The 27,080-nt window shown below is 47.3% G+C and overlaps 4 protein-coding genes across 6 annotated transcripts; 3 read left to right on the top strand and 1 right to left on the bottom strand.

Moving 5' to 3' along the window:
- Positions 1-1,166: 1,166 nt before the first annotated feature.
- LOC136487736 (2-carboxy-D-arabinitol-1-phosphatase-like) lies at positions 1,167-4,135 on the top strand. Of its 3 annotated transcripts, XM_066484833.1 has the most exons (9): positions 1,167-1,648; positions 1,823-2,039; positions 2,130-2,248; positions 2,545-2,643; positions 2,850-2,903; positions 2,981-3,079; positions 3,183-3,290; positions 3,500-3,869; positions 4,009-4,135. In XM_066484833.1, the coding sequence occupies exons 1-8, from the start codon at positions 1,217-1,219 to the stop codon at positions 3,863-3,865; spliced, it is 1,494 nt and encodes a 497-aa protein (XP_066340930.1). In that variant the 5' UTR covers positions 1,167-1,216; the 3' UTR covers positions 3,866-3,869; positions 4,009-4,135. The 3 variants fall into 3 exon arrangements, with proteins under 3 accessions (XP_066340930.1, XP_066340931.1, XP_066340932.1); XM_066484834.1 differs by lacking the exon at positions 4,009-4,135 and having other exon boundaries at positions 2,142-2,248; positions 3,500-3,994; XM_066484835.1 differs by lacking the exon at positions 4,009-4,135 and having other exon boundaries at positions 3,500-3,993.
- A 113-nt stretch (positions 4,136-4,248) lies between these two features.
- Positions 4,249-6,108, top strand: LOC136486292 (seipin-1-like). Its single transcript, XM_066483161.1, has 2 exons — positions 4,249-4,956; positions 5,047-6,108. The coding sequence occupies exons 1-2, from the start codon at positions 4,249-4,251 to the stop codon at positions 5,716-5,718; spliced, it is 1,380 nt and encodes a 459-aa protein (XP_066339258.1). The 3' UTR covers positions 5,719-6,108.
- A 10,810-nt stretch (positions 6,109-16,918) lies between these two features.
- Positions 16,919-20,203, top strand: LOC136487735 (uncharacterized). The gene has a single exon (XM_066484832.1). The coding sequence runs from the start codon at positions 17,273-17,275 to the stop codon at positions 18,260-18,262; it is 990 nt and encodes a 329-aa protein (XP_066340929.1). The 5' UTR covers positions 16,919-17,272; the 3' UTR covers positions 18,263-20,203.
- Positions 20,204-23,082: 2,879 nt separating this feature from the next.
- On the bottom strand, positions 23,083-26,257 carry LOC136487734 (RING-H2 finger protein ATL8-like). The gene is made up of 2 exons (XM_066484831.1): positions 25,491-26,257; positions 23,083-23,915 (listed from the first exon to the last, which is right to left on the bottom strand). The coding sequence occupies exons 1-2, from the start codon at positions 25,817-25,819 to the stop codon at positions 23,474-23,476; spliced, it is 771 nt and encodes a 256-aa protein (XP_066340928.1). The 5' UTR covers positions 25,820-26,257; the 3' UTR covers positions 23,083-23,473.
- Positions 26,258-27,080: the final 823 nt, after the last annotated feature.

Below are 27,080 nucleotides of genomic sequence, written 5' to 3'. Positions count from 1 at the left end.
TGAGGCACGACCCGATAAGAGTTGAGCCGTCACGGCCCTGTAAGCAAATTGTGCTGTGTCGTGCATGTCCACGGGCTCTACCTTTGTCCCAAGCACCGCTTGCCCGATGAGCCTGCCGAGCTGGAGCTGTGCCTCGGTCGCACTGGCGGGCCTGTATCGAACGCACCACTGGAAGAGAGAATTATGGAGAAGGAAGAGGTCGTGGCAAGGGCTCCTATAGTTGCTCGATTACTTAGAGGAGAAGCATCAGGGGGCGCGAGCTCCTCGCTAGTTGGGGGAGCATTAGGCAGCGTTGGAATGGGATGTGGGAGGGGAGAGGGTCGGGGGAGCCGACGTGTGGGATCAGGGGAGGGGAGAAGAGCGGGGTTTGAGAAGGGAAGAGGAGTCTGGGAGCCAATGTAGGAGTGGGGGAGGGGAAGGGGAGAGGAGCGGGGGAGCTAACGCGGAATCGGGGTCGGGGGAGGGGAGAAGAGTAGGGAGGCGATGCATCATCGGTGATAAATGGGAGGCGGTGGTGCGAATAATCACGCGGAGGCGATTGAGAGAAGGGAGCTAGGATTTGGAATGTGCAGTTATGTATTAGCGGGCCATATCGGGCTGGCCAGTAATCAGGTCATGCCAGGCTAGCACGCTATGACGCTGTAGCGGCTGATGCATGGCCCACCGATCGAGTTGGGCCGACGTGGTCCCGACGGCCATCAGGCCGTGGGTCGTGCCCATAGGCCTCGAGCCTTATGGCCGCAAAAGAGCCTATAGCTAGATTAAGCCCTGTTCGTTTCGTTGAAATTTGGCCTATACTGATTTGCTGTGAGAGGAAAATAATATTCGTTCGCTGAAAAATACTGCTGAAGTAACGATGAGGAACATGGCGTGAAGTGTTTTAGTATCATCTTCAGGTTCTGGGTTCGGCGCTTCGGCGATCTTCTCTACCATTAAAGCTGAGCCAAACCATGTCATGGAATAGGTAAGTCTACAAGTTGACTGATTTTTTCTTCCAAAAATTGTAAGCCAAGTCAATTTTTCTTTAAAAAAACAGGCTGGACAAGTTCAACAAAGTTGGGCCAGGTTCCAAGCCTGTCCCAAATCAGCCCATGCACGTGCAGCCCATCATAGTCCCTGATTGCACGATCAGGACCAAAATCTTGTCGGGAAGCAGGTGTCGCAAACCACACGTTCCAGAGTCCTCACACAACACGACCGCCACCCACGACTAGCCATGCTCCAGCTCGCCCCCACCCCGCGGCCGTCGCCGGCGGCCGCTGCCCGGCGTAGGCGCCGACCCTTCACCTCCGCATGCATCTGCTGCTCGAGCGTGCACGAGCTGGAGAGGTCCCCGAGCCCGAGCCCGCGCCCGCGCCCGGGCGCGTCGCTGCGGGAGGCGAAGCGGGTGGTGCTGGTGCGGCACGGGCAGAGCACGTGGAACGCGGAGGGCCGCATCCAGGGGAGCTCCGACCTCTCCGTGCTCACGCCCAAGGGGGAGTCCCAGGCCGAGACCTCCCGCCAGATGCTCCTCTCCGACTCCTTCGACGCCTGCTTCACCAGCCCGCTGGCGCGCTCCCGCCGCACCGCCGAGATCATCTGGCATGGGCGTGACGATGATCTCATCCCGGACTCCGACCTCCGCGAGATCGATCTCTACTCTTTTCAGGTTTCCATTTTTACTCTCTTTTGCTCCCCCATTACTGTGTATTCTGTGCAGTGCTACCAGGGTGCTTTTGGGAATGCCTGCCCAATTCTGTCCGCTTGTTAATTCCTTGATGGATGCTTGCCAGATGCTTGTGGAAATGCCTTAAAGTAACGTGCTGGCGATTCTGGTTTCCAGGGACTGCTGAAGCATGAAGGGAAGGAGAGGTACGGGGTTCTCTACCGGCAGTGGCAAAAGAATGCAGCCAACTTCAGCATTGACGGCCACTACCCGGTGCAGGAGCTGTGGGGCCGTGCACAGAGCTGCTGGGAGAGGATTTTAGCACACCAGGGCAAGTCGGTGCTTGTGGTTGCGCACAATGCAGTGAATCAGGCACTTGTTGCCACTTCTTTGGGTGGGTACTCCTACATTTGAGCGTGGATCGGAGTTTGTTATGTCAAGTGTGATTGAAACTGGTTTGTGCTTACCTCACGATTATGTTTAGGACTTGGAGCAGAGTACTTTCGGATTTTTCTCCAGAGCAATTGCGGCGCCAGTGTGCTGGACTTCACCCCACAGACAAGTGGAGGCCCTCCTAGTATTTGTCTTAACCGTCTAAATCAGGTGAGGGTAACTTTGTTCTCATCACTGTATATGTGAGATATTCTTAGCAACGCTAACAGAACATGTAAGGAGTAAGGACTAAGTAGTACAAAAACCATTTACATGATTCTATTATTAATTTTTCGTTCAAAAAGATAATATTCTTGTAAGGAGCGACATGTACTATTTACCAGTTCTGTTAGCATTTCCACTTCATATCAACTTAGAGATCAAAGAAATTCACAAGACAATACAGGAAAACGGAAGGGTCAAACAATTAAAACATGGATTAATCCTGTCCCCAATTGTATGTACAGACCCCAAATTCTCCTGTTGCTGGGGGGAGTTCTGCGGGAAGAAAGACAAGCAAGAGGATCATTCTGGCGTGTCAAGGGGCTACACAAAGCAGTTCTGAGGTATGGGGTTTTACTTGTTCATTCTTGTGTTCTATCATGAGGAAGCACTGACTCTTTGTTTGGCATACCATATTGTAATTCCTGAAATTGCCTTCAGAAAGTTGTGCACACCGGTCCAACTTGGTCTTAATTGGCATGAAACTAAGAAACCATGCATCCCTATTCCCTAATCTACGCCTTTAATTGTTCATTGCTTTGGTTTCCAGATTAGTTTAGGTGGAATGGGATATGCGCCGCTGAACATGCTTGGGACTATACAGGTACTTTGTTTTGTTTCTTGCATCATAATTTGTTTCCAACACAGAAGTTGAGCTCATTTCTGTACAAATACTTTCAGTCTCAGAAGACTGCAGAACTACTTCTGGATTTGAAGGTCAACAGCATTATCTGTAGCCCGCAAGTTGCAGCTGTTGATACTGCAACTGTTATATGTGAGGTGACCGTGATCTGAATTAAACATGAAGTTCTTTAAATTGTGTTCCTTTTTCCTTATGCTTATTTTCGGCCTGCTTTATCTGATCCTATGGAGTCAATTGCAGGTCCAAGAGGCTGCAGATTGCTTAGGTGCTGATTGTGTGCCTCGTTACGTAGAAATGAAGAAGTTGATAGAACTTGAAATTGAAGATGCCTTTCAAGCAAAGCAGAAGGTTAAACCGTTGCCAATTCCTATGATTTCTGCTAAGTGTCACTTATTTTTACTAGCGACTAGATTATACGAAGATAACACTGTCCTTAAACTTGCATTTACATCTCCATGAACTCTCCTATGTATAAAATGAGCCTGTCCTACGGAAAATTGTAACAACATTTTATTCATTTGATGAGTAATCGACAACTCTTTGTTTTTGTTCTTCAGAGCTTTGGGGAAATAGTTCAGTCTGGTTGGGTGGGCGGCATGGAATACAAATTACTGGAGCGACTATGGGCTCAGTCCAAGGATGCATGGAAGGCACTGTTAAATGAATTAGCAGATGATACATCAGAACGTGTTCTTGTGGCCGTCGGTCATCCTGCCATTTACCTAGCTCTAATCTGCCGGTGTCTTGATTTGCCAATGGAGTACATGTCATCTTTTCACCTGGATGATGGCAGCATCAGTGTGATCGATTTCCCAGATGGGCCGAAAGGAAGAGGCATCATCAGATGCACAAACTACACAGCCCATCTGGGAAGATGGTCAATACCCATTACAAGGCCAACGGAAAATGATGAAGAATTCTAACATGGTAATTAACCTCTGTATAGCAGCATCCTTCAGAAACACATCTCATGAGTAAATAAATACCTCATACTGATGTACATATAATCTTGATCTCCATATGACAATATTTATGTGCATAAAAAGTATATTATCCATTTGTTCAGTTGGAAAAGCAAAAGAACTCCATGTCCTGCTGCGCGCTCTGCACCCTGTGGAGGTGCAGATTTAGCTATGCGAAGATACTGACGGTTGGGTCACCAGGCAAATGATGAATACAGTGTATCTATTCGCATAATGCCAAGTGGTTATCAGTTGAAGAGAGTGCGATGGATTCGTGGGACAAGAAGAAATGCTGACAAAGGCTGCTGCCAAGATCTGCATGGCGGAAGGTTCACAGGTTGAGCATGAGCATGCCACATGTCCTTTCTGCTGCCACGTGTAGCCCTTCATCCTCCAGCAGCACTGCACTCTACAGGCTACTGCAACACCTCGAGCCGTCGCCTAGTATGCCCCATTCCATATGGTGCTACAGCTGTAAGCCTCTAATGGAGTACTCAACGCCGCACCAGGTGTCCAGGTACCAGCAGCACGGTTACTCCGGCGACGGCCACTACACGGGCCGGCCAAGAAGCACAGCCGGTGGTGAGTCCGACGACGCCCTCCTCTTCCTTGCCGTCCCGGCAGGCTGGCTCATCCGGCTGCTCGCCTTCCTCGGGGAGCTCGTCGCGTCTGCCATTCTCAGCCTCGTCTTCCCCGTCGCCGCTCTCGTCGGCTCGCTGCGCGCCCTCCCTGCAGCGGTCGCGTCCAGCCTCCGGCGCGCGGCGCGAGGCCTGCTCGCCGCGGCGTGCACCTTCGCTGCACTTGTGGCCGCGCTGCTCGTGTCCGTGCTCCTCGGCTTCCTTCTTGTCCGGCACTGGGTCGAGGACCCGGTCACCGTGCGCCAGCAGCTCTTCTTCGACTACACGGAGGCGCAGCCCAGCGCCGCGGTGGTCCTTGACGGAGCTCGAGGCGCCGGCGGCGGCGGCGTGCTGCCGGCGGGTCACTCCGTCAGGGTGTCCATGGCATTGCTGTTTCCTGATTCCTACCACAACCGTGAAGTTGGCATGTTCCAGGTACATGCACATGCTTGTTACCAAATCTCCGATCCGGTAAACTCGTTTGCTGATGTGTGCATCGCACGGTGAACTCGTCTTGTTCTGCAGATAAAAGCAGAGGCGGTCTCTGTAAGTGGAATCACCATGGCATCGGCTACACAGCCATACATGCTGAGGTACAAGAGCACTCCTGTCCGGCTGGCGCAGTCTGCGCTGCTGTGCGTGCCACTCACTCTCGGCATACGCAGCGAGACCCAGGCCGCAAGTCTCAAGGTGTTGCAGTACAGAGAAGGCCATGGCCGGCATTGGAGAACAGGGGTCATCAGAGTCTTGCTGCAGCCAAGAGCTGCGACGGTGCAGCTGCCCCAGGTGTACAGAGCAGAGGTTGTTGTGCAGACTGCTCTTCCGTGGGCAAAGAGCCTGGCACGCGGCATGAAGTGGACACTCTGCGTGTGGGTGTCTTCGTCTGTGTACATTGCTCTCATTGTTCTTGCCGTTTGTTGGGCCCGGCCTCTCGTGGTGTCCGCGAGGAATAGGAGGCTGTCTGAGATTCAGGCCGATGGAAAGATGGCTTCTGGTTTGGGTTCAGAAGATATTGGTGAAAGCTCAAGCAAGGAGGTGTCTGAAGATTTTGCAGTGAAGTGGAGAGAGAGAAGAAGCAAGCGGAAAGCACAGTTTCGAACGCAATTACATCGAGGCACCATGGAGCTTGAGTCCACTGAAGGTTCAACTTCTAGTGTTGCAGTGGTGGAGACTGGTGAGGCAAATGATGATCCTTGAGAATCTGATTGTATACAATCATCAGTATCTGATGATATTGTATATTATCAGAGGGTGTTGCTGTGAAATTTGTGTTTGTTGTTACCACTACCTCTGTGTGTACTGTAGATGCGACCCAAAGGCTTCTATACTACCCTACATTTCAGACCAACACATAGAATAACAAAAACATACATGGATGAATGAAAACTGCATGAACTTCATGGAAGATGAAACCTTGTCTCCTTGCTCATGTGGCTCCAACACTTTAGTTTGTTTGGGCGACCTATATTTTCAGGAAATTGTGGAGTGTCCCTTTCATGGTTGCAGAAGCTGCACACAGGAACAAGTTTCTACTTCTACGTGTCAGTATTTTGTAAGTTAAATCGCTCTCTCAGTAATCTGCACATTTTTTTCCACTCTCTGGACAAGTTATCTGGTTCAAATCATTTGTTTTCCTGCAAATAGGTTATCATATCTGTTCTTTTGTTGGGTAGGATGTAGGCACAAAAAGACATCAGATTTGTTGGATAGGTCCTACTTATTACAGGTGCTGAAAAATGTATAAGTTGGGACCATTGTGTGCTCTAGGAGACTGAGCTGTTAGATAAACTCCATAGGTCCTATACTTTTTACTGATCTACAGCTATTGAAAACTTTCTAAGATAGGGTCCTTGTGTGTAGGGATGAAAACGGTACGAATATTTTCCAACCGTATTCGAAACCGAATCCGTTTAGAGGGGTTGAGATCTGTCCGTATCCGAGTCCGGATATCCAACATCCGATACTGTATCCGTATCCGAATACTCAAATCGCATATTTATGATGTCGATATCCAATCGTATCCTATCCGACATAGTTGACACTATCCGTATTCGAATCCGAATCTGGACAGAAATATGAAAACAAATGTAATATCGGTGATATCCGTCCGTATCCGATCCGTTTTCATCCCTACTTGTGTGCCACAGGCAACTGATCTGTAATCCTTTGTATGTATGCCAATACTTTGTGGGAACAATGTAGGGACAGAATAATACATTGAGCACTGTACAATCATGTTACCGTAAAAGGATTGCTAAGCTTAGGACCAAGTGGGCTCTTGATTTATGATTTAGTGGAGACTTCTCATGCTGATCAGAAGATTGTTTCAACTTACAGAGGTAGGGAAGCTCATCATTTCCAGTTGGGAGCTAGTACCTGTTACTTCCTAGTGAGAGCATAGCACTTCTATTTGGATATCAGAATTTGCATGCATGTTGATTTTTCTCTACCTTTTCGTTTGGTAAGACTAAAGAAGTCTATGTACCATCTCCTCAACTGCCTTGCTGCTGTCAGTTAGGACTTAGGAGTAATATATCTTCTCCCCCACCCAATAGTAGGTTGATGATAGAGTGGCCTCTTTTGTCAATCTATGCATTTATAAACCATTTATTGTCAAATTTTTCTAGTTCAACAGGAACAAAGAAAGGAAATATGCCTCATGTACATAGTTCATCCTGCCATTCTATCATACACATATAGTTGAAATGCAGCATAATATTTGTTTCTCACACTATTAACAAAAAAGAATTGTGCCTACTAACTGGATTACATTACGCGGTCCCTACCCTTATGCGAGAATATCCACATTATCTGAGTTGCCATAAGAAGGAAGAAACTAATTCGAAGCATTCCATTTATTTCTGTTTCTGCCTGTTGTTAAAACCTAAAAGGTTACAGAATGGTTGTCTATTGTTCTCACAGATCCTGCCTTATGTTTTGAGGTGCATCTCATTTAGCCACTCTGCCCTACCAACATTTCTGGAATCTGAAAACAAAGTCAACAGACCATGCACTGAATTTATAATGATTTGGGATCAGTGACTGGTTTAGCCAATGCATGTATCACATTTTCATATCTGCACTTTGCTCCATAATTCAATTTAGTATATGTTGATTTGTTAAACAATATTTGACATTCTCTTTTCTCAGATCTGATTGGCTTATGATTCATGAACCAATGGACCAGGACCTTGTGCAGACTGCAGATCCTGCATCAGCAGTAGGTGAGTCCCAGCATACTCTGTCTGGTAATAAATATGATGGACTGGCAAGAAGGGGGCAAAATTATGAGATTAAGGTTGCATTCCATGTGAATTTTTTATTCGCCATATAGTTTTTGGACGTTGCAATTTAAGAGCTATTTGCTGGTACCTAACAAAAATGTGTTCTAAGCCTATGAACAAAAATGGAGACACTAGCCATGTGACAGGGGAGCAAGCTTTTGCTTCGTTTAGAATCCGTCATTAGTCAATCTCTCAATCATTAGGAGGTGAATCCATTTGCTTTCGTACTGAATTCTGTATAGGTAATAAAGTCACAAACTTTCCACTGCGTTCCATTGGAGTGTGAGATCTCGGTAGTTGTTGGCACTGGCGTGTGCCCGACCGTACTATGTTTTTTGCTCATCGTACATTTCACACGTCAGGGGACCATGAGCATGATTCTCTGATCCCTCCACACATTTTATCCAGTTGTCAGTCTGAACCAACACTTAACCCTTTGTTTTTTGGAAGAAGCCTATTTTTTGCCATCAAACTCTAAAACCAGATATCTCAGGCCATTGAACTATCGAAATCGGGCACTTTGACCCTCGGCTGCTTTTGAAGGTGGTTTTGCCTATATTATGTATTTTTCTAAAACTAATAAAACTATGATTAAATCTCTAAAAAGACCATAAATAATTCATTTTAAATCATAAAAAACCTGCTGCCCCCTTATCCGTACTTCATCCATCCATGTCATCATACCTCGTATAGCAGGTTCTGAAAATTGTTGAAGATCAGGAGATCTGGTTCTTTACACAACGAATTTGAAGTTCTAAAGCATTCCAGTTAGTATTAGTTGCAGCAAATCTAGTTTTGCCGGTCTTGATTCAACTGAATTAAGTTTTATATACAAGGTAGGACGGGATCATGTGCTGGAATGGTTCTTCATTGCCTCGCTGCTGCCTGCTAAACTAGGACCAACTGGCTCTTGAGTGAGTCTTGATGGAGTGGAAGCTTCCTCCCATGCTGATCAAGATCTACAGTGCTTCAACAACCAGCAGGTAAGCACGAGGAGCCATTCTGACTGGAGCATAGAAGACGACAAATGCACCTGAATTTTTTCCCCCTAATGCTTCTCTTTTTTTTTATGTAGTGCTTGTCCTGCCTCTAATTGGGGAATTGAATTGAACATGAGAAAGGCGCTGGGGTTCCTCAGGTAGAGTAATATAACCTCCCTCCCATTGCATGATGACATCATCTCAGTCAGCTGGTTCTCTGTTGTAGGTCAGAAACAGTGTTAACTTGTAGTCTAACAAGAAAAGAAACTGCGCCCACCGTACAACAGCAATTCATCTACTTGCTGCTGAGACATACGGCTAGTGATACAGGTACGATAAAAAAAACGAGCAGAATACTAGTTTGCCTCCTTCACTTTCCTGGCAATACAAATTTTATTTTTGCTGACAGGATTAGATATCTACTAGACTGTACGTAGATCATTGTGCACGGATACCAGCTTTTTCTGATCTTTCCTGGAAAGGAACAACAGGGTTAAGAACTGGTTTCAGATTTGGCCGGTTGTTGAGAGCGCTGAAACCTGAAGGGCTGTCTACTGTTTTTCATGGATCCTCTTTTCCTTGTTTTCAGTTGGGTGTTCCATTCCTGCTTTAATTAACAAATGTGATTTCAGCATGGGACACAACTATTTTATTTTTTCATTCCCCTGCTTGATCTCTTCTTTATAAGAAGCAAAGTCAACGAACCACCATGCATATAGTATTATTTAATATTTTTAAATGCTCCTGGGATCAATCAAGCACCTGGCATGGCCGGCCGGCATTCTGAGTCATCGAAGCAGATCGTCACTCCTTGAATGCCAAAGCTACCATCTTTTTGGTATACTCCAACTGAGTTTTTTTAGCCATGATTTCACATGGTTTGCTTTGCTTGTCCGATCAGACTATGGCCATGCAATTGCATTGCTCATGGAGTCAAGGACCAATGGTCCATGCTCCATGCATGCACCTGTGTGCGGTTCTTAAATTTCAAACGGGCTAGTGAGTCCCATCAGTGTTAATTGGCTACCTGATCTAGCAAACCCGGCCTATCATCAGTTACTTAACGCAATGATCGATCTGTCAATTAAGATGGGATCAAATTTATGAGACTATTTATGTGCAGGTTCTTCCACCTCGTCCGTGCAATGCAAACGCGACACATTTTGTGTGGCACGTGTGTGTGTGCTAACTAATAGGGTTTTGCAGTTGGAGCGGTAGAGGTATACCTTAAATTATTGATGAGTAATTATCTCGTGATGATAGCGATTTGCATGTATGCGGATGCAGCTGCATTGATGGAAGACGGAAGACATAAGCTAAGAGACAAAAGATAGAAAATGAAAAGGCTTTGCTTCGTTTCTAATTCATCATCTTTTGATTTGATACACCTAACACATTAGCCCTCATTTATTGGGAGGCTGGACATGTGCAGTATATATATAGTGCCTGATACTTACGGGTAACTTTATGTGTAGGTATCGCTTGGAGGAATTTGGATGGTTTGGAGGAATGCTGGAGGAATTTGTGAGAGAAAAACACCGTTGATGAAAAAAAAGAAGCGGATCAAGCCGGGTTTAAAGGCACGCGAACGGGATTTCGAACACATGATCCTTTGTTGCAGTCCCTATTCCCTAATATAAACTCACTGTGGTCTACTAACTGAGTCTTTTTTCGTTTCCTAATTTGTACTCAGTTTAGAGGAAGTGGATTTCGAACACATGATCTCATTAGTTGATAGTATTATGGCTTGTTTGGCTGCACTTCAATCTATCTTGATTTACATGTATTAGAGTGAATCCTCGGTAAGCTGGCACTATGCGCGTTCATCCATGAAACATTTTTTAGATAATGGAACAAGGTTTCAGCCAACCATTCACAAAACATGGAGATGGACAAGGCAATGCAGTAATCCTCCATCTTTGCTTCCCTTGGTAGTTGGTAGTATAGCATAGCATTGTTTAGAGCACTCCCAATGCAGAAATCATCATAGTTTCTATGAACATTAATTGCACTGTCATCTAAGCGTTTTACTGATATGGCAAGATAGTTATTGAAGAGTGAGAGTAAAAATCATAGAAACCGGGTCTAAGTTAGAAACCATGTCTACACGAGAAAAACTTGAAGGGATGTAATTGATAGAGAATGAAGAAAGGATGTATGTAATTGGATAAAAAAATGTTCTGTAGAAATTATTTATTGGGACCATAGTTTATATACAGTGTCTATAGAGATCAATAGGAATAGAAAGACTGCCGTTATCCGTTCTCAAATCCGGCCTCAATTACTGTGAGTCGTAACTGTTATTAATTCCACGAGTTGCATTGTAGCAGTATTGCCATCGTTCATCTGCCGACGTTATTAATTCCGCACTTTGCCATCGTTCATCTGCCGACGCTTCCTTCCACTTCCACCCCCAGCCAACGGCTGCCTCTTATATTTATCTATTGCTAACAACTTCGTTGATCGACCGAATGATTACTGGACCACAGGAGCAGAGAAGTAGATAAGAGTTTACTATCAGAAGCAACGGACCATATAAAAGGAGGGGATGGGAGGCAAGAATTAGGGCCTGTTTGATCCCATAAACTAACAATTAGTTGGCTAAAGTTTAGCTTTGAAGATCCAAATAGGTGAACTAGTGGTTGGTCTAACAACTAGTCAAAGCCCTAACTAGTTGTTAGTTCACTAGTCCATAGAACCCAACTATTTGGACTGATCACTAGTCCTAGTTCATCCAAACATGCCTTTAGTATCTTACTTTGTCTCCAACTGAAACTACCTGACACATTAGATGGAGCGCTAGCTCATCAGGACCTGGAAGTTAAGATTGTGTTTGGTTGAGAGACAACGTGATGGTTTCGTATTAGTTTTTAGGGATGGGTTCATGTCTAGCGTTTTGGTTGAAGAAGGACGTGACTCTCATTTTTTTTGTTCGGTTTAGGGATACCGAAAATGGGATTAGCCACCTGACAAGTGGGCCCCATATGTCAGAGTCTTTTTCTTACCTTTCTTCTTCATTTCCCGTCTCTCCCTTCCTTTCCTACGCACACATCCATGAAACCTGGCCCATGGGTGCCGACGCCGCCACTTGTCCCCGTCAGGCTGGGCACTTTTTAACTGAAAACCGAACCGAGCTGAACAGAACCCAAAAGTCGGTTCTTTCGGTTTTCAGTTTCAGTTTCTGTATATGAGAAGATCGGTCTTCGGCTACGGCTTCGGTTTTGGGGTGACACCGAACCAACCACCGAACAAACCGAAGTATCCAACACCGCCAGCACTTTCCGGGGTCGACTCCACGCACGCACTTTCCCTCTCCTTGGCTTTATCCGCTCGACCCCTCCTCTTCCTCAGACCCTACGGAAGGCACTCGAATCTCTTCCCCTTTCCTTTCTCGTCAGCGAATCCTTTTGCGCGGGCCAGGTGGGGCGGCGCGTAGGCAGCACGGGTGGAGCCGCGCGACCGCGAAGCTGGCCTGCTCGATGGCAGCGAGGGCTCATTTGTGCGGGGCAGGGCCGCTCGTCGTCGATGGGGGCGCGCCCGCGTGGGGCTGTCTGCTCTTCGGCAGCTGGGACGGCTCTTCGTTGACGGCGCGTGGCCGGATGGCGGTAGTAATGGGGGCGAGGCTAAGCAGGCCGAGCGATGTCGCCTGTCGCCTCTTTCTCCTACGCGTTGTCTTCGTCGGTTTGTTCAGTTCAACCAAAAACTGAACCGAAGAAAGGCTACACCGAACTGCTCGATTTCTCCTCCTATGACAGACCGATCGGTTTGTGTTTTCTGGAAACTGAAGTTTCTGAGAACCGAAGAAACCGAACCGAAGTATCGGTTAAAACTGATTGCCCAGGTCTACGCCCCCGCCATGCCTTTACGCCATCCGGACAGGGCAGAGCTTGCCCAGAACAGGGCAAGCAAAGTTCGCCCAAAACGTATTGAGGACGTGACGGAGCCAACCGTGTGCGCCCCTTCTTGCTCGCAGCCCGACAATGCACCTATGGCCATCGCCCTTGGGTCTCTGACCCCCGCGCTGCTGCTCTCCACCCTCAGTCCCACGTGCCCTTCGCGCCTAGTTGACCCGCCCAAGTGCCCACTCTCTCAACACACATAGCCATGCGCAATCGCTTTGCTCTGTTTCTCTTTCGATGATAACGAGCTGGTCGTGGTGTTGTAGGTGAATGCGAGAGTGAGAGGCAAGGTGGGCCATGGAAACCATAGCTAAATCTATAGTTTTGTTCAGAGACAAATCCAATGTGGGCCGATTGGGGGCTCTAGCCCCTACCCCATAGAGCCCATAGGGCCCTCTCTAAGGGTATGTTTGGTTGAGCTATGGCTGTGGGAAAAAGCTGCTGTGGGCTATGAGCTGTGGGAAAGCTGCTGTGGGCTGTGAGCTGTAGAAAAGCTGAAAGTTGTTTGGTTAAACAAGTATAAAATATACCTTCTATCTTTATCTCTCTTGAAACAACTATGAAAAAGCTTTTTATGCCACCAATTTCGAAAAGCAGAAAGTTAAAAGCCAAAAGCAGGGTCAGACCAGCTTTCAAAAATGTACTACGGAAAAGCAACGGCTTCTGAAAAAGCAGCCTGAAAAAGCAGCCCCTTTGATTGGGCTTTTGGCTTTTTGGGCCAAAAGCCAAAGCCAAAAGCCCAACCAAACACACCCTAAACTTTATAGCCATGGATGAAGAGAAGAAAGGAGAAAGAAGACAAAGAGAAGAGTGGAGGAGAAGAAAGGGAAGATGAGCCCCCTCGCACAAGTTCCTGGCTCGGCCCCTAGTTTAGTTATATAATCTTATTGGCTTTACAATGTTAATTAAAGAGTCTGATTTTATGATCCTAACCGACAGCGTTCACGTGTCCATGATTTTTATGTTTGTTTATATGATTTTATTACTTAATAAAGTCTTTAAATTCAATTTACTTCCTCCCTCTCAAAATAGAGAGGACACTATTTGATTTGATGTGGTCTTGAAGATCACACTTTGGTTATTAATTTTTTTATAAGAGGGTGTTTGGTTCTTTAACCGCTCCTAAAATTCATGTCATATCGAATGTTTAGATACTAATAAGGAACATTAAATATAGATTAATTATAAAATCAATTACATAGATGGAGGCTAATCTGCGAGACGATTTTTTTAAGCCTAACTAATTCATCATTAGCGCATGTTTACTGTGGCACCACGTTATCAAATCGGCTTAAAAGATTCGTCTCATAAATTAGTCGTAAATTGTGTAATTAGTTTCATAATTAATCTATATTTAATACTCCATGCATATGTCAAACATTTAATGTGATACTGCAGAAACCAAACAGGCGTTTGTGGTTGGCTTCTGGCCTTCTGCGCGTGGAAACATGCGTTCTGCGTTCCTGCTGCCCGTGCGGCTACTGCGATCCCTTCTGCAACTACTCGGTGCCACTGAACTGATACTTCACTCTGCAGCCTGACGGTGATGGCGACACCCCCTGACGCCGCCCTCTTGGTATTACTCCCTCTAATTTTTTTTATCTGTCCCTATAGGAAACCTGTTGGTTAAAAGTTTCTCAACTTTGATTAGGTTTTTAGAAATATTTGTATGTTCAAATAAATTAATTACAAAATATATTCAAAAATGTATATAATGATATTAATTATGTACCATAAATATTAATGTTTTTTGTATATATTTGGTTAAAGTTAAGTAAAACAAAAAAAAGGTAGAGGGAGTAATAATGTTGTTACGAATGTACTAGTATCCCAGGCTGGACATGGCCATGAAAACCATGATTTTGTTATGTTACACTTTGTATGGAATAGAGATACTTTTATTTTTATATTATATATATGAATCAAGATAGACCATAAAACGTCCATTTTTCGTCTATCCAACTATTGTTGTTTGGTTTTCGTGATGAAACTCTAGAGCCGAAACTTTTTACCATATTGATATCGGACAAATTTTGCGATCTAGTTGGGTTCAAAGGTTGTTTTATATTTTTGAAAATAATGAGATATGTTATTTTCTAAAAAACATAAATAATTCATCTTCAAAAAATGGAACCAATATCAAAAAAATTGTAAAAGTATAATTTATCTATTGGTGCTAGATTTGGATCTTACTTTTACTTGTCATTAGTGTTTTATCGCCCATAGTTTTTGTGGAGTCACTCCTGGCCTCTTACCCTCCCTGAGGATCACACGGGGAGAGGCCTAGGGTTTCCCACAGGAAGAAGGATCGGTGAGCTAGCGTGAGTGCGAGGTCGAAGGTTCTCCGGGGGAAGTACGAAATAAATGCAGACTAATTGCCTATTAAATTGTCATCCAAGAACTCTCCCTTCTTGCACGGGCGCCCCGGGTATTTATAGGTCACACCCGAGGTCATGGTGAAATTACACTAGGGTCGACCTTGACGAGTCTGCTGTGATACAACAACCAAGGGTAGGGCGGTAATCTTTCCCCCCATGGCCAACTACCCTAAACCCTAAGGGCTTGGGAACGTCGTCGCCTTCACGCCGTCATCCCTTGACGGTCCGCGCCATATCCTCGCTCGCCTGGAGCGAGGTTCACCATTCGCCAGAGGCCAGTGTCCCACCGGAGCAAACCTCTAATCATCACGACGAACCTCCGCATTCGGTACCTGATAACAGGGGACAACCAACGAGGGAAAAACCCTCGCGGCAGGGGTTAGCACCCACCGTGAGATTGATTAGTCAACCTAGAAAGAGGTCGAGTGCCAGGGTGAGGGCTGAGCTGGAACCGTCTTCCCCCAACAGTTTTTCCCTTTGTATTTATTTAAATCATCAAATTATTTATGCTATATTAAAATTAGGGATGAACCAAGAGAATCCATACTTCGAGTAGAGTACCAAATATGTGGATTAAAATTAGGAAAACCATTTTTATAGGCCAGTGGTGCCATGCCAGTTGTAAATCCTAACTACGATCTATATATGTGGTGAATATGTGGTGAAGGATTGCCGTTCCGAGGGTTTGATTGGTGTCAGATACGGCATCGAAACACCACGCTATACGAGGGAGGCCCAAGCTATCTCTAAGGCAGTGCCAGCCCTAAAGGTGGGCTAGAAGGTGCGACGACGGAGGGCCCTCGCGGGATTGGGGCCTAAGCCCAAATATATAATACTCCATACCCTTTGCCTATAGTTCATTAGAATTAATGGGAAGATGTAGCGGCTCATCAGCAAAAGGAGTCGTCGGCCTCTTTCTTTCCAGGACGCAAGGAGCCGAGCCGCCAACACCCGCACACGTGCACATATCGATCGCGAGTCGCGACTTTCGGACTTCTGGCGAGACGGCGAGAAGCGAGACTGCGAGAGACGCAGCGTCGATCACTAGTTCACCACGCGATCACCAGCGCAGATCATCGAGACACCGACGCCCGAGTTCCAGTCTTCCAAAAGCCAGACGACGGCGACGACCAGACAGCTGAAGTAGGGCTCGACGAAGACGACGACATCTGATCTTGGTTATTGCCTTCTGCTCTTTTTGTGATTTGTGAATCTTATTTCTGAATAAGTTTATGTCCAAATTGTCTAGGCCCTAGTTTTTTTTTCTTGTTCAATTTTTGTCTAGTATTTTGTACTCATATAGTCATGTTTTTTTTGTAATTTAGGTCAGGTGTTAGAATTTTAGAATGTTACCTAAGAAACATTTATGGAGAGGGACAATCGCGACGAGTTCGCCTGAGGGCCCTCAAAATCCTAGGACCGGCACTGCTCTAAGGATGAACCCTCATAGCATTCTCAACCCCATTTCTAACATTTACTACAAACTTGGTGTTCAGGAACACGGACAAACACTAGAATTTGGAGGTAGGGCGTATTGGTTGAACCAACATAAATCCTGAGTCTTTGAGCGCTATAGACCATACGCACGGCTATAGATTTATCAGTCGGCGCTACAAAACGTTGACAAATGGATTCAAATTTTTTCTAGTTTAAAATAAATCAGTTCTTTTTTTCTAATTTGAAATGAACTAGTTTACTTAAAATGATGAATATAGTTTGGGCTCTGCAATGCGAGCGACAGAATGTAAATCCTAAGGATCCGACAAGCTTTGCTCTCGTGGAAGACAAGAAGCGCCATGAATGAATGAATGAACAAATATAAACAGAGCTGCACGCCCACGCCGTCTCAGCAACAACGGCCTGGCGGAAGCGGAACGGACGGTTGGTGTCGCCCCCGCCGGTGATCCGACGGCCAGCACGGCCGCCGCTAGCCTTAAAGCCGAAGCATCCTCCTCCTCCTCCGGCAGTTACCAGTCGTCTCTCTCTCGTGCTCTGCCTGCGGGCTGCCGTGCAGTGCCGCCCGCCACCCTCGCCCGCCGTCGGGTCGCCTTGCCACGTCGCCGCCCGCCCGCGCCCACCACCTGAGGCCGGCCGGTCGCCCATCCATAACGCCCACCCCCGCAGTCCAGTCCCCAGCTCTTCTCTCACACACTCGCACGCCTCCTCCCCTCACCTCCCACGCTTCACCGCGCGCGCAGATCGGAGGAATAATGGTGAGCGCGTCGAGCCTGCTCCTGCCGTCCTCCGTGCGGGACCTAGCGTCCTGCGTCTCCGACGGCGCCGTCCGCGTCGCCTGCACCACCCCGGCGTCCACGCTCACCGTCTCCTTCTCCTCCTCGCCGGCGCCGCCGTCCACGCTCTCCGTCGCCGTCACCTACCGCGCGACCCCGCAGGCGCCGTCGTTGCCGCCGCTCCTCCTGCGGCTCACCTGGTCGCACTCCCCGCACGGAGCCCCGGCGCTCTCCTTCGCGGGCCCCACCGCGTCGTCCCCCGCCGTCCTCCTCCGCCGCCGCAAGGGCACCTTCTGCCTCCCCTCCTCCTCCTCCTCCTCCTCGGCACACAACCCCCCGCTCGCCCTCTTCTGGGACCTCACCGCCGCCAGGTACGACGGCGCGGCCTCGTCCTCCTCCCCGTCCTCGTCCCCGGAGCCGGTCTCCGGGTTCTACGTCGTCGCCGTCGCCGGCGCCGAGGTGGTGCTGGCCGTGGGCGACCTGGCGGCGGAGTTCGTCAAGGCTAAGTTCGAGGGCCAGATCCCCCGGGCGCGCTCCATCCTCCCCGTGTCCCGCGCCGACCGCGTCGTCGTGGCGGCGCCGGGGCAGACGCCGGGCGCCGCGGTGCACACCGCGCGGGTCCGGTTCGCCGAGGGCGCGCCGGAGCACGAGGTCGCCGTGGGCTGCTGCCGCGCCTCCGCCTCCGGCAGGCCCGGGGAGGAGGAGCTCTGGGTCAGCGTCGACGGCAAGCGCGCCGTGCACGCGCGCCGCCTGCGCTGGAACTTCCGGGGCAACCAGACCGTGTTCATCGACGGCGCGCCCGTCGACGTGCTCTGGGACCTCCACGGCTGGTGGTTCCAGGACCCGCCCGGCTGCGCCGTCGTCATGCTCCGCGCCAGGAGCGCGCTCGAGAGCAGGCTCTGGCTCGAGGAGGAGGCCAAGGCGCCCGGATTCGCGCTCCTCGTGCAGGCCTTCAAGACGCCGCCTTGATCCTCATCTTGGTGATGCCACCTGATGATGAGGTCAACCAAATGCTCTGTCGCTCACTGCTGCCTGCGGGTTCATATTCCCTCTGCCTTTTGACTTGAATTTGGTGGTATTTAGCAAACCAAACCAAATCCAACCAGGAAAATGGTTAAGTTGACGATCTAGATATTTGTAGATTCGGTGTGTCGAATGAGTTTTGGGAAGACACCATGAATCTCATGTTGGTATGGTATACAAAGGGGAGAGATTGATTTGTGATTTTGGGTCATCTTCTTCCTTTCTTTCTTTTAATTTGCTTCTTCTTATTTTCCGGATAATTTTAGCTCTGTGTTCTCGTACAGTTAACAAAGGATTATACAGTGTCATCATAGAGAGTGTCTTCATTCAGCATTGTTGTGATTAGCCATGAAATGAAATCATGGTGTCCAGGTTGCTTCCTGCTCTGAAGTACACTAGAAAGAAGCAGCACAGGGCAACAACCAAATATCTTTGTACTAATTCCACTATTCCAGAGATCCACTGCATGTTTACCGATGTTTGGAGCCTATCATATCATTCACATGCATTCTTCCAACAACCACCATTTGGTTCCTGCATCTTGTTATTTGATCATGTAATTTCTGCAGGTACACAGTGATGTCCCTGTCATAATTTATGGGCACATGACTGTCCCTCTCTGTTTACAATAAACAGAGCATGAGAGGGGGTGTCAATGGAAGGAAATGATGCATGCACTTGGTGTTTGTTGGTCCCAAGCTGACCCGGCATACAAAACAAAAACAAGTTGAGGATGATGAGGAGTACAGGCTACTGCTTTCTCCGTCCCAGTTCCACTCTTGTGAGAGCTTGGCTTCCCAGATTCTGCTGCGTGCTTCTGCTTTGGCTTTTGTTTTCTTCTCCGGAGTTTATCTGATGCGCCACGCCAAATTGGCAATAGGAATACGTAGAATAGCAGGCGAAAGGGACTGATGGCGCTGTCACCTATCATGTGAGCATCATCATATCTTGTTACTCTGTTTGCCAAGCAACCATGTTGCTGCACCAGGACAACCAAGCAACCATGTTGCTGCCCCAGGACAAAATCACCACTTCTTTGTTTGTGTCCTCTTCCTTATTGTAGGGTCTGGCTTTGGCTCCTTGTTACTACTACGGTATAGAGGATCAGAGCTGTTGAAACTAAAAATAGTGACGTCATCGACTTATAGTTTCTTTTGAGAAAAAAAAAGAGAGATAAAAACAGATCCTTACTTGATTATATAGCTATATAGTGCATGAAAGAGTCGGAATCAAGCGGAGCTTCAGCAAACGGACCCTACGTACTACACTTCTACGCACAACAGCATCAGTATCTTTTAATCTGTCTTTGGATTTTAGCTGGGCCTTGTCCCCAAGAACAGGCTGAGGCAGGCAGGCTCCAGTCCAGAATCCAGATGACAGTTCTCGGCACGGCAAGTCGACGGCCATGGAATCTGGCCAGCTTCGTCGTGGTTTGTGAGGTGTATGGCCTTGGTTTGGAGTTGGGGTCGGCCAAATGCAGTGTTGCTTTCACGATTCATGACACATTGCTTTCAAGCTATGCAACGTATACAGACTGATGCATGTTGAATGGCGACCGACCTGCTGATCTATCTGTACTCTGAAGATGACTACTAGATGTATAATGCTGTGCTGATTTGCTGCCAATGGAGTAGTACTTCACACTATTTCAGGCATGGCTGCTGCCCTCAAGTTCAGATGGCAGGCCTGCTTTCAGGCATGGCTGCTGCCTTCAGATTCAGATAGCAGGCCTGCCATTTGTTTCTCCACTGCAGCACGTCTGGAAAATTCAAGCATCCAAGGAACTATATTTGTACAAAAAGGTTATACAAGGCATGCAAGTCTGGTGAACCTCCCGGTTTATATGGATTGTGATTGTGACTACCAGTGATTCTCCAGAAGCTGAAGGCGACGAGTGATTCTCCAGAAGCTGAAGGCGACGAGTTCAGTCCTGATTTCTCTGTTTTTAGTCACTGCGCATTCTTGCTTGGGTCTGTTCCAATTCTACAAGTAGCTAATCTTACTGGCCACCTGCGCATGTCTAGCGTCGCAAGAATTCACATCATCGCCCATATGGATTAGTGATTCTCCAGAAGCTGAAGGCGACAAGTTCAATCTTCCATCTGATCGCTCTGTTTTTAGTCTCTGCGCATTCTTGCTTGGGTCTGTGCCAATTCTACAGGTAGCTAATCTTACTAGCCAGATGCGCATGTCTATCGTCGCAAGAATTCACATCATCGCCCATGATATGCAATTGTACGCGGCCTCACTATCTGTGTATTACTCCTGAATTTCATGAATGGCGATTGCGAAAGCATATACGATAGCCATTATCTAATTAGGAAAATCAGGATTGTGATTGTGGCACGGGAGAAAGAATTGTGAGAAGAAAGTACGGATCACGTACGATGGCCGCGATGGCCGCTGTCATGGCACAAAAGAAAGATGGTAGTGATGATGGCAGGACTACTCATCTCTTGCCATCCTTGTTTTAGAGAGATGATGATCCTCAAAATTTCAATATTTTCACCGTTTTGGCAAAAAAGAAAGTTGTTGGTGCCATTTTGGCCTTTTACTCGCTTGTGAAACCTCAAAGACAAATACCACTGTTTCCGCAGAATGACTAAGAGAGGAAAATAGGATTTTAGAGGCATTTGTTGTATTATATCCCAAATATAAATCATAGAATAGGTAATATATGCACGATATCAGTGCTAATGAAATAAATCATGTTATTCTCATAAATTAACATACACATAAAAGGGAGCATTATTGGAATGAATAAAATAAACGAGAATAGAATGTTTAGAAATTTGTAACCTTGAGTGGGATGGTGGAGTACCAACGGTGCTGTTATTTAGATTTATTATTTAGATCTGACCGAGTCTTGTTGATGTATTCGACCTTAGCTGATACTACAACGTAGCAACTTGACTCAAGCTATTCACCCTCGACTTCCCAAAAACCTTATTTGCCTTCCCAAAAACCTTATTTGCCTTCTTTCTGCCCCAGATGACTCTTTCGGCCATCGAGATGGAATAGACTATGGTGGTGGCACAATAGATAGAGAGAAAGAAAAAAAATCTAATTGTCTACCTTAATAAGAATTCCCAAACTTATAGAGCTCCTCATATCGTATTTCTAGTGTACCTTAATCAAGAGGGGTTGGTATATATATAGAGAGAGAAGAACCCTTACATTCACATTAACTAGCAATATGGTACTAATTGATATCATATATTTCACCTTTACTCATAGGTTGAAATATTAAAGCCCATTATAATACACAAGTAAATATGGCCATTATAATACACAAGTAAACTTACATGGTCCAGCCTATATATAAACTCTAACAATAACGATAGCATGTCAATATTTGCCACTATATTGCCAGAATCTACCATTCGGCCAAAGTTTAAGCAGGCCAAGTAATAAAAGAAGATCAGTAATCTAATGCCGAAAAGTGGGTGAAATTACAATGGTACAAATTCCTGCTTCCGGAAAGATCACCAATATTTGTTCCGGAGCTCACCAAATTTCTTGATATGAGCTGCAACACGTCTTCTTGTTAGAGAGACACCGGTCATCCGGATTCTGTTCTTAAACATGCACACATTTGAATTTGGTCACCGTTTGGTGGCCATATCCTTCTAAAACCTATATGCCTCACGAGATACACTAGGAAAAAATCTTAGAAATTCTTACAAAAATCAAAAGACATAAGTTCAATGATTTGGTACACTCTAGTCATTATTGACAATAATAACCGCTAGATTTCTAAAAATTATCACGTCGGCCATTAAGAAAACACTCTAAAATAACCATCTAAATTATCCACCTATATCATTATGAAACATTTGCATCTAACCATCTCCGTTATTAAAAATAATAAAAGTAACCTCCGCACATATGCCATTATCAAAATTAATATCTAACAAGTTTTAAATTTGCATCTAAACTACACGCTTCATCCATTGTCAAAAAAAAATAACCATTAAAATGTGTATCTAAATTTACCTACTCCTAATTATGAAGAAATAACCAAAAGCACTTCTATGTACACTTCTAAATACAAAATCATGTCATTATTATTATTTTTCAAAAACTAATTTAACTTATGCAGCGTCATAGCTATGAAAATATATTAGGAGGGTTTCACAGGTCAGTTGGGCCTTAGGATCGAGTTGGGTGTCATCGTATGTGCTTGACAAAAACACTTTCCCACATTGGATCCAAGCCACACGATGCTACAGCCAGGGTTTTCAATTTCGATATTATAATTTTTTTTCGATGACCCCTAAAATTATCGAAATTCAGCTGAAATTTCACTAATTGTTTTTGAACCCTAGCTATAGCATACGTTTCAACACACTGCGATAGGTTTCGTAGCAACTCCCCGTCCCCAAACAACCACAATTTTATATTTGAACCAAGTCTATTTTTTTTTTTAATTTTGACTAAGTTATAGAAAGTTGTATTAACATTTATTTTAAAAATAGGGTTATTATGAATTCCTGGTTATTTGATGGTACTTGTTCAGTATCATAAATGTTAGTATTGTTTATGTATTTATTTAGACTTAAAACTGTTTAACTCCTCAAAATAAATGATTGTAATTTCTTTGTGAAGGATGAAGTAGTTAATAATACATGGTCTGATCATTTCTGCTGGTCGATAATAATAATAATATTTACATGCCTAGCTTGAGTGAAACAGCTGCATCAGCTAAAACTCCCCCCCCCCCCCCCCCCCCCCCCCCCCCCCCCCCCCCCAAACCAACCAACCAACAAACAAATAAAACAAGTTTATTTTAATCTCTGTTGCAGAAAATCCTGTTAGTTTCAAATGCTCTCCTCAAATGGAACCAGTCAAGAGCATCCTATTTGCTGATGCCAACAGGTAATGATACTAATAATAACTAGCCTTTGGCGAATTCACTGATTCTTTAATCTCTCCGTGGTATCCGTATACCACGGTTTGCTGTGTTTCAGCATGAATATTGAACAGATGAAGTGTGTTTCGTTTCCAACAACAAACCTGAATGATTTCCCATATTTACACCAAACCCTCATCAAATTCCAACCTACAGCAGCCAGCCAGCCATCCGCCCTGTACAGGTGCTTCTTCACCCTGCAGCCTGCAGGACAGCGACTAGCCGACTCCAGGCAGCTGCTATTGCTATTTGCAGGGCCCTAGCTGCTGCTTCCTTACTGTTTGGCTGTTATTCTCAGGAGTGGGGTTAACTTCGGACAGCGGCATGCTGTTAGCACCCCCGTCCACCGATGGCCTAGATGCCACCTGATTCTCCTGGTCGGCCTCATGTCTAGGAGCCTCTGATAACCTTGACGAGTGCCCGGTGCCGGCAAACAGGCACCGGCATGGATCTGTTGCTGACGGTTCAGGAGAGCTTGGAGGGCTGATCACCACCACACTGGGTAGCGGAGGAGGAGGAGCAGTGTGCTCGCTGTCAGGGTTATCGAGCAACGAGACTCTACAGACGGGGCAGGTCGAGTTCTGCTCCAGCCATAAATCTATACAGGCCATGTGGAAATCATGGCCACAGTGAGGAAGAACGCGTAGCACATCCCCCTCTTCGTATTCTGCGAGACAAATGACGCACCTGCCAGAAAACGATGTGAACAGTTCAGTGACTAGTGCCATCAAAGACGGTTGCTAAAGAATTATCAATAGGGAACAGAAATGAAAATCACCAATTTTCACTTTGATGCGAGAATAGGATGCCAGGCATGGTTACTACTCTCTTTGTTTAAGAATGGAACGCTCTATGACTCAGACTGAAACTGTTTTCCCTCCACGTTTTACCATCAGATGGTTTGTGTTCTCATGTAAACTCAGTGAAGCTATAGAAAACCAAAGGCACGTAAATATGATACAAACCAACTTGTGCAGAGTAATACAGGCACCAAGTTGAGAACTCTTGGGGTGAAATATCTAGTTCTGACAGTGACAAAAAATTTAAATTCACGGTTCAGTATTCAGCCAGAATACTTGTAATCTGATTCCTGTTTCACTTCATCAGGCACCGCAAGTGAGGTTAACCTACTCAATAACAATGCCTAATGACCCATCTTCTTCATGAACAGTTAACACCCATACCCCATTTTGATGTCATGTGATTGATCAAGTGGTCTTAGCTGTTCAGTAACAATGCAAGCTGAGGGACATCATGATTCCATTGTCAATCTCCAGCGAAGCACAACAATCAGTACACTTGTACTAAAAAAAAACTGCACCGCCACTGTATTTAGGCACCGAAGTCATCAAGGACAAGGCACCAACATCCTCAAGGACAGCTTCTTTGGTACTGAGAACGCAATCAACATCCTCACTGACAACCCTTTCGGTGCCAAAAGGCTATCTCCTATCGTGGCAAGGACATCTTCATGATTCCCAGCAGCATTAAGCAAGCACAGAGGCACAGTGCACAGGTTTGGCAAATTGTTGGGAAAACACCTAATAATACGGTAAAAACACTAATTAACAGGAGGTAAGTTTATTCATGATTTCCCATAAGTTTGTTTCGGTTATTGAAATCAGTCAAAACATGATTTCCACATACCGATGAGGATGCAGTAGAACTTGTGTTAACTTATATAGTGCTACAGTCTAAGGTCAGACTAACGTTCACATTCAACAACTAATATCAGAACTGTCATTAAAAAAACAACTACATATCAGAATCATTTCACATTCTCAGTCCTACTCCCACCCCCAGAACAGTCAACACTCAACAGTCAACAGTACATCTACGGCCGACAAACATTAATACAAGCAGACAAGCATAACAGCATGATCTCATTTCTGTAAGCACTGACAGTAACACTGGTACCCGCCAGAACACCTAAGAATTCCCAATCGGCCAATGTTATTATTTCTGCAGGGGGAGGGGGGAGAAGGGAGGGAGATCCCGTTCCCCACCCACCCGAGGGCGCCCTCGCAACTACAAGGAGCAGCGGCGCCCCAAATGCGTGACAGGACCGACGAACGAACCAACGAACGCGCCCACCGCGCGGCGCGCGGCACGTAACCGACTGGACCCCGCCGACGCGAACCGACCCCGCCTGACCGCACGCGAGATTGCACGGGACGGGGACGCTACAGCTACAGGAGCGAGGAGGTGGCGTACGGACGTAGGCTGGGACCGCCGATTGCCGGGCAGAGGAGGGGTACTTACTGTGAATCGGCGTCGAAGGCGCCGGAGCCGCGGGGTCGGGAGGCGAAGGCGCGGGTGGGGAGGGCGGCGACCGCGGCGGGACCGAGGCCCCCGCCGCCGGCGGCGGCGGTGGCGGCGGCACCGGCCGTGGGGTGGAGGACCTGGACGACGGCGAAGGTGTAGTCCACCGCGTACCGCGGGAGGGCGGCGGCGAGGCGTGAGCGGGCGCGGCGGCGGTGGCGGCGGAGGAGCGCGCAGGCGAGGCGGGAGCAGACGAAGGCGATGAAGATGAGGCTGAAGCAGAAGCCCGCCAGCGCCAGCGCCATGCTCGGCGACACGCCGGACGCCATCCCGCCCCGCGGGGAGGCTTTCGCCCCTTCCCCTCCTTAGTCGGGGCCTCACGCCCGCCTCCCTCTCCGCTGGGTTCCCTGCCGCCTGCTAGTGCCGCTGCCGCAGCATCTGCGGGGGCGGGGAGGTGTGCGTGTGGGGACTTTTGTGGTGGACTGGACTGCTCGGCTGGTGGGCCGTGTCGATGCGGTGCACACTCGATACGATAGCTAGCCTGCTACTCGGATGCTGTTGCCTTTGCGTCCGCGCCGCCTGTTTCTGTGGCCTGCGCGCCTCGCTGCCGTGCCGTGCCCACTTGGCGAGTTCCGCCCTTTCAGTTTCAGGGCGGGGCGGCGAGCAGTCGGCAACGGGCGCACTAGCGGGAAAGAGAGAACGAGCGGCCGGCGTGTGTCCGCCGCCCCCGAACCCGCCGCGGCGGCGGCTGCGGACACGGAAACGACGACGCGCCGTGCATTTGTCAATTCTTTTTTTCAAGGGTTAATCGGAACTACGCCATTACAATTTGTATGGTTGCAAGAAAGGTTATTACTATTTATCTATTTTAAAATATGTCATTACAATTCTAGTTCTTCTTGAAATACGTCACGCTCTATGTCTAACGTTGCCCTCAGCCCAGTTGCAGGCTAATACCCACGTACGGTATTTTTCTGTATGGACTGTAATGCCCCTTTCTTCTTCCTCCTCCCTCTCTCTTGCTTGCTCTCAGATTTCGTCCGTAACCTCCATACAACCACACAGGGCGGGTTGTGGCGGCGCGGGGTGCACGCGTGGGTGACACCGAGACGCGGCCTGCGCAGGAGTGGCGGGCAGTAGTGCAGGCATCTGAGCGCGCGGTGAGGCCACGACGATGGCTGCTTGGGTGCACGGGAGGCATGGACCCTGTGTCGGATTGGTTGAATAGGCACATCGGAGTTCACGCCTTCACGTTCATGGCACCGGAGGTGTACGAGTAGTTGAGTACAACGGGCTGGATATCTACTCATTTGGGATGTGCGTGCTGAGCTCTTGGAGGTACATTGAGTGGAGGCTGAGGTCACCACGGGGAGGCGCGGCTGCAGCGGCTGAGGTAATGACGGGGAGGCGTGGCTACGCGGGGCCGTGTACGTCGTTCCCGCAGCTAATCCCTGATCCGCGCCCCACTGACATACATCGACGCGCCATATGTCCATGCGAGCGTGCGGAGTGGTGAGTGCGTGGAGACGGCGAGAGGCGGGCAGCACAGTCGCACGGATGAGGAGGCAGGCCGGGACAGTTGCCACAGCG

The sequence above is a fragment of the Miscanthus floridulus genome, chromosome 10 (genome assembly GCF_019320115.1).
Source record: "Miscanthus floridulus cultivar M001 chromosome 10, ASM1932011v1, whole genome shotgun sequence".
Lineage (NCBI taxonomy): Eukaryota > Viridiplantae > Streptophyta > Magnoliopsida > Poales > Poaceae > Miscanthus > Miscanthus floridulus.
The sequence above is the reverse complement of the archived record's forward strand: the minus strand, read 5'-3'. Positions and strand labels throughout refer to the sequence as shown.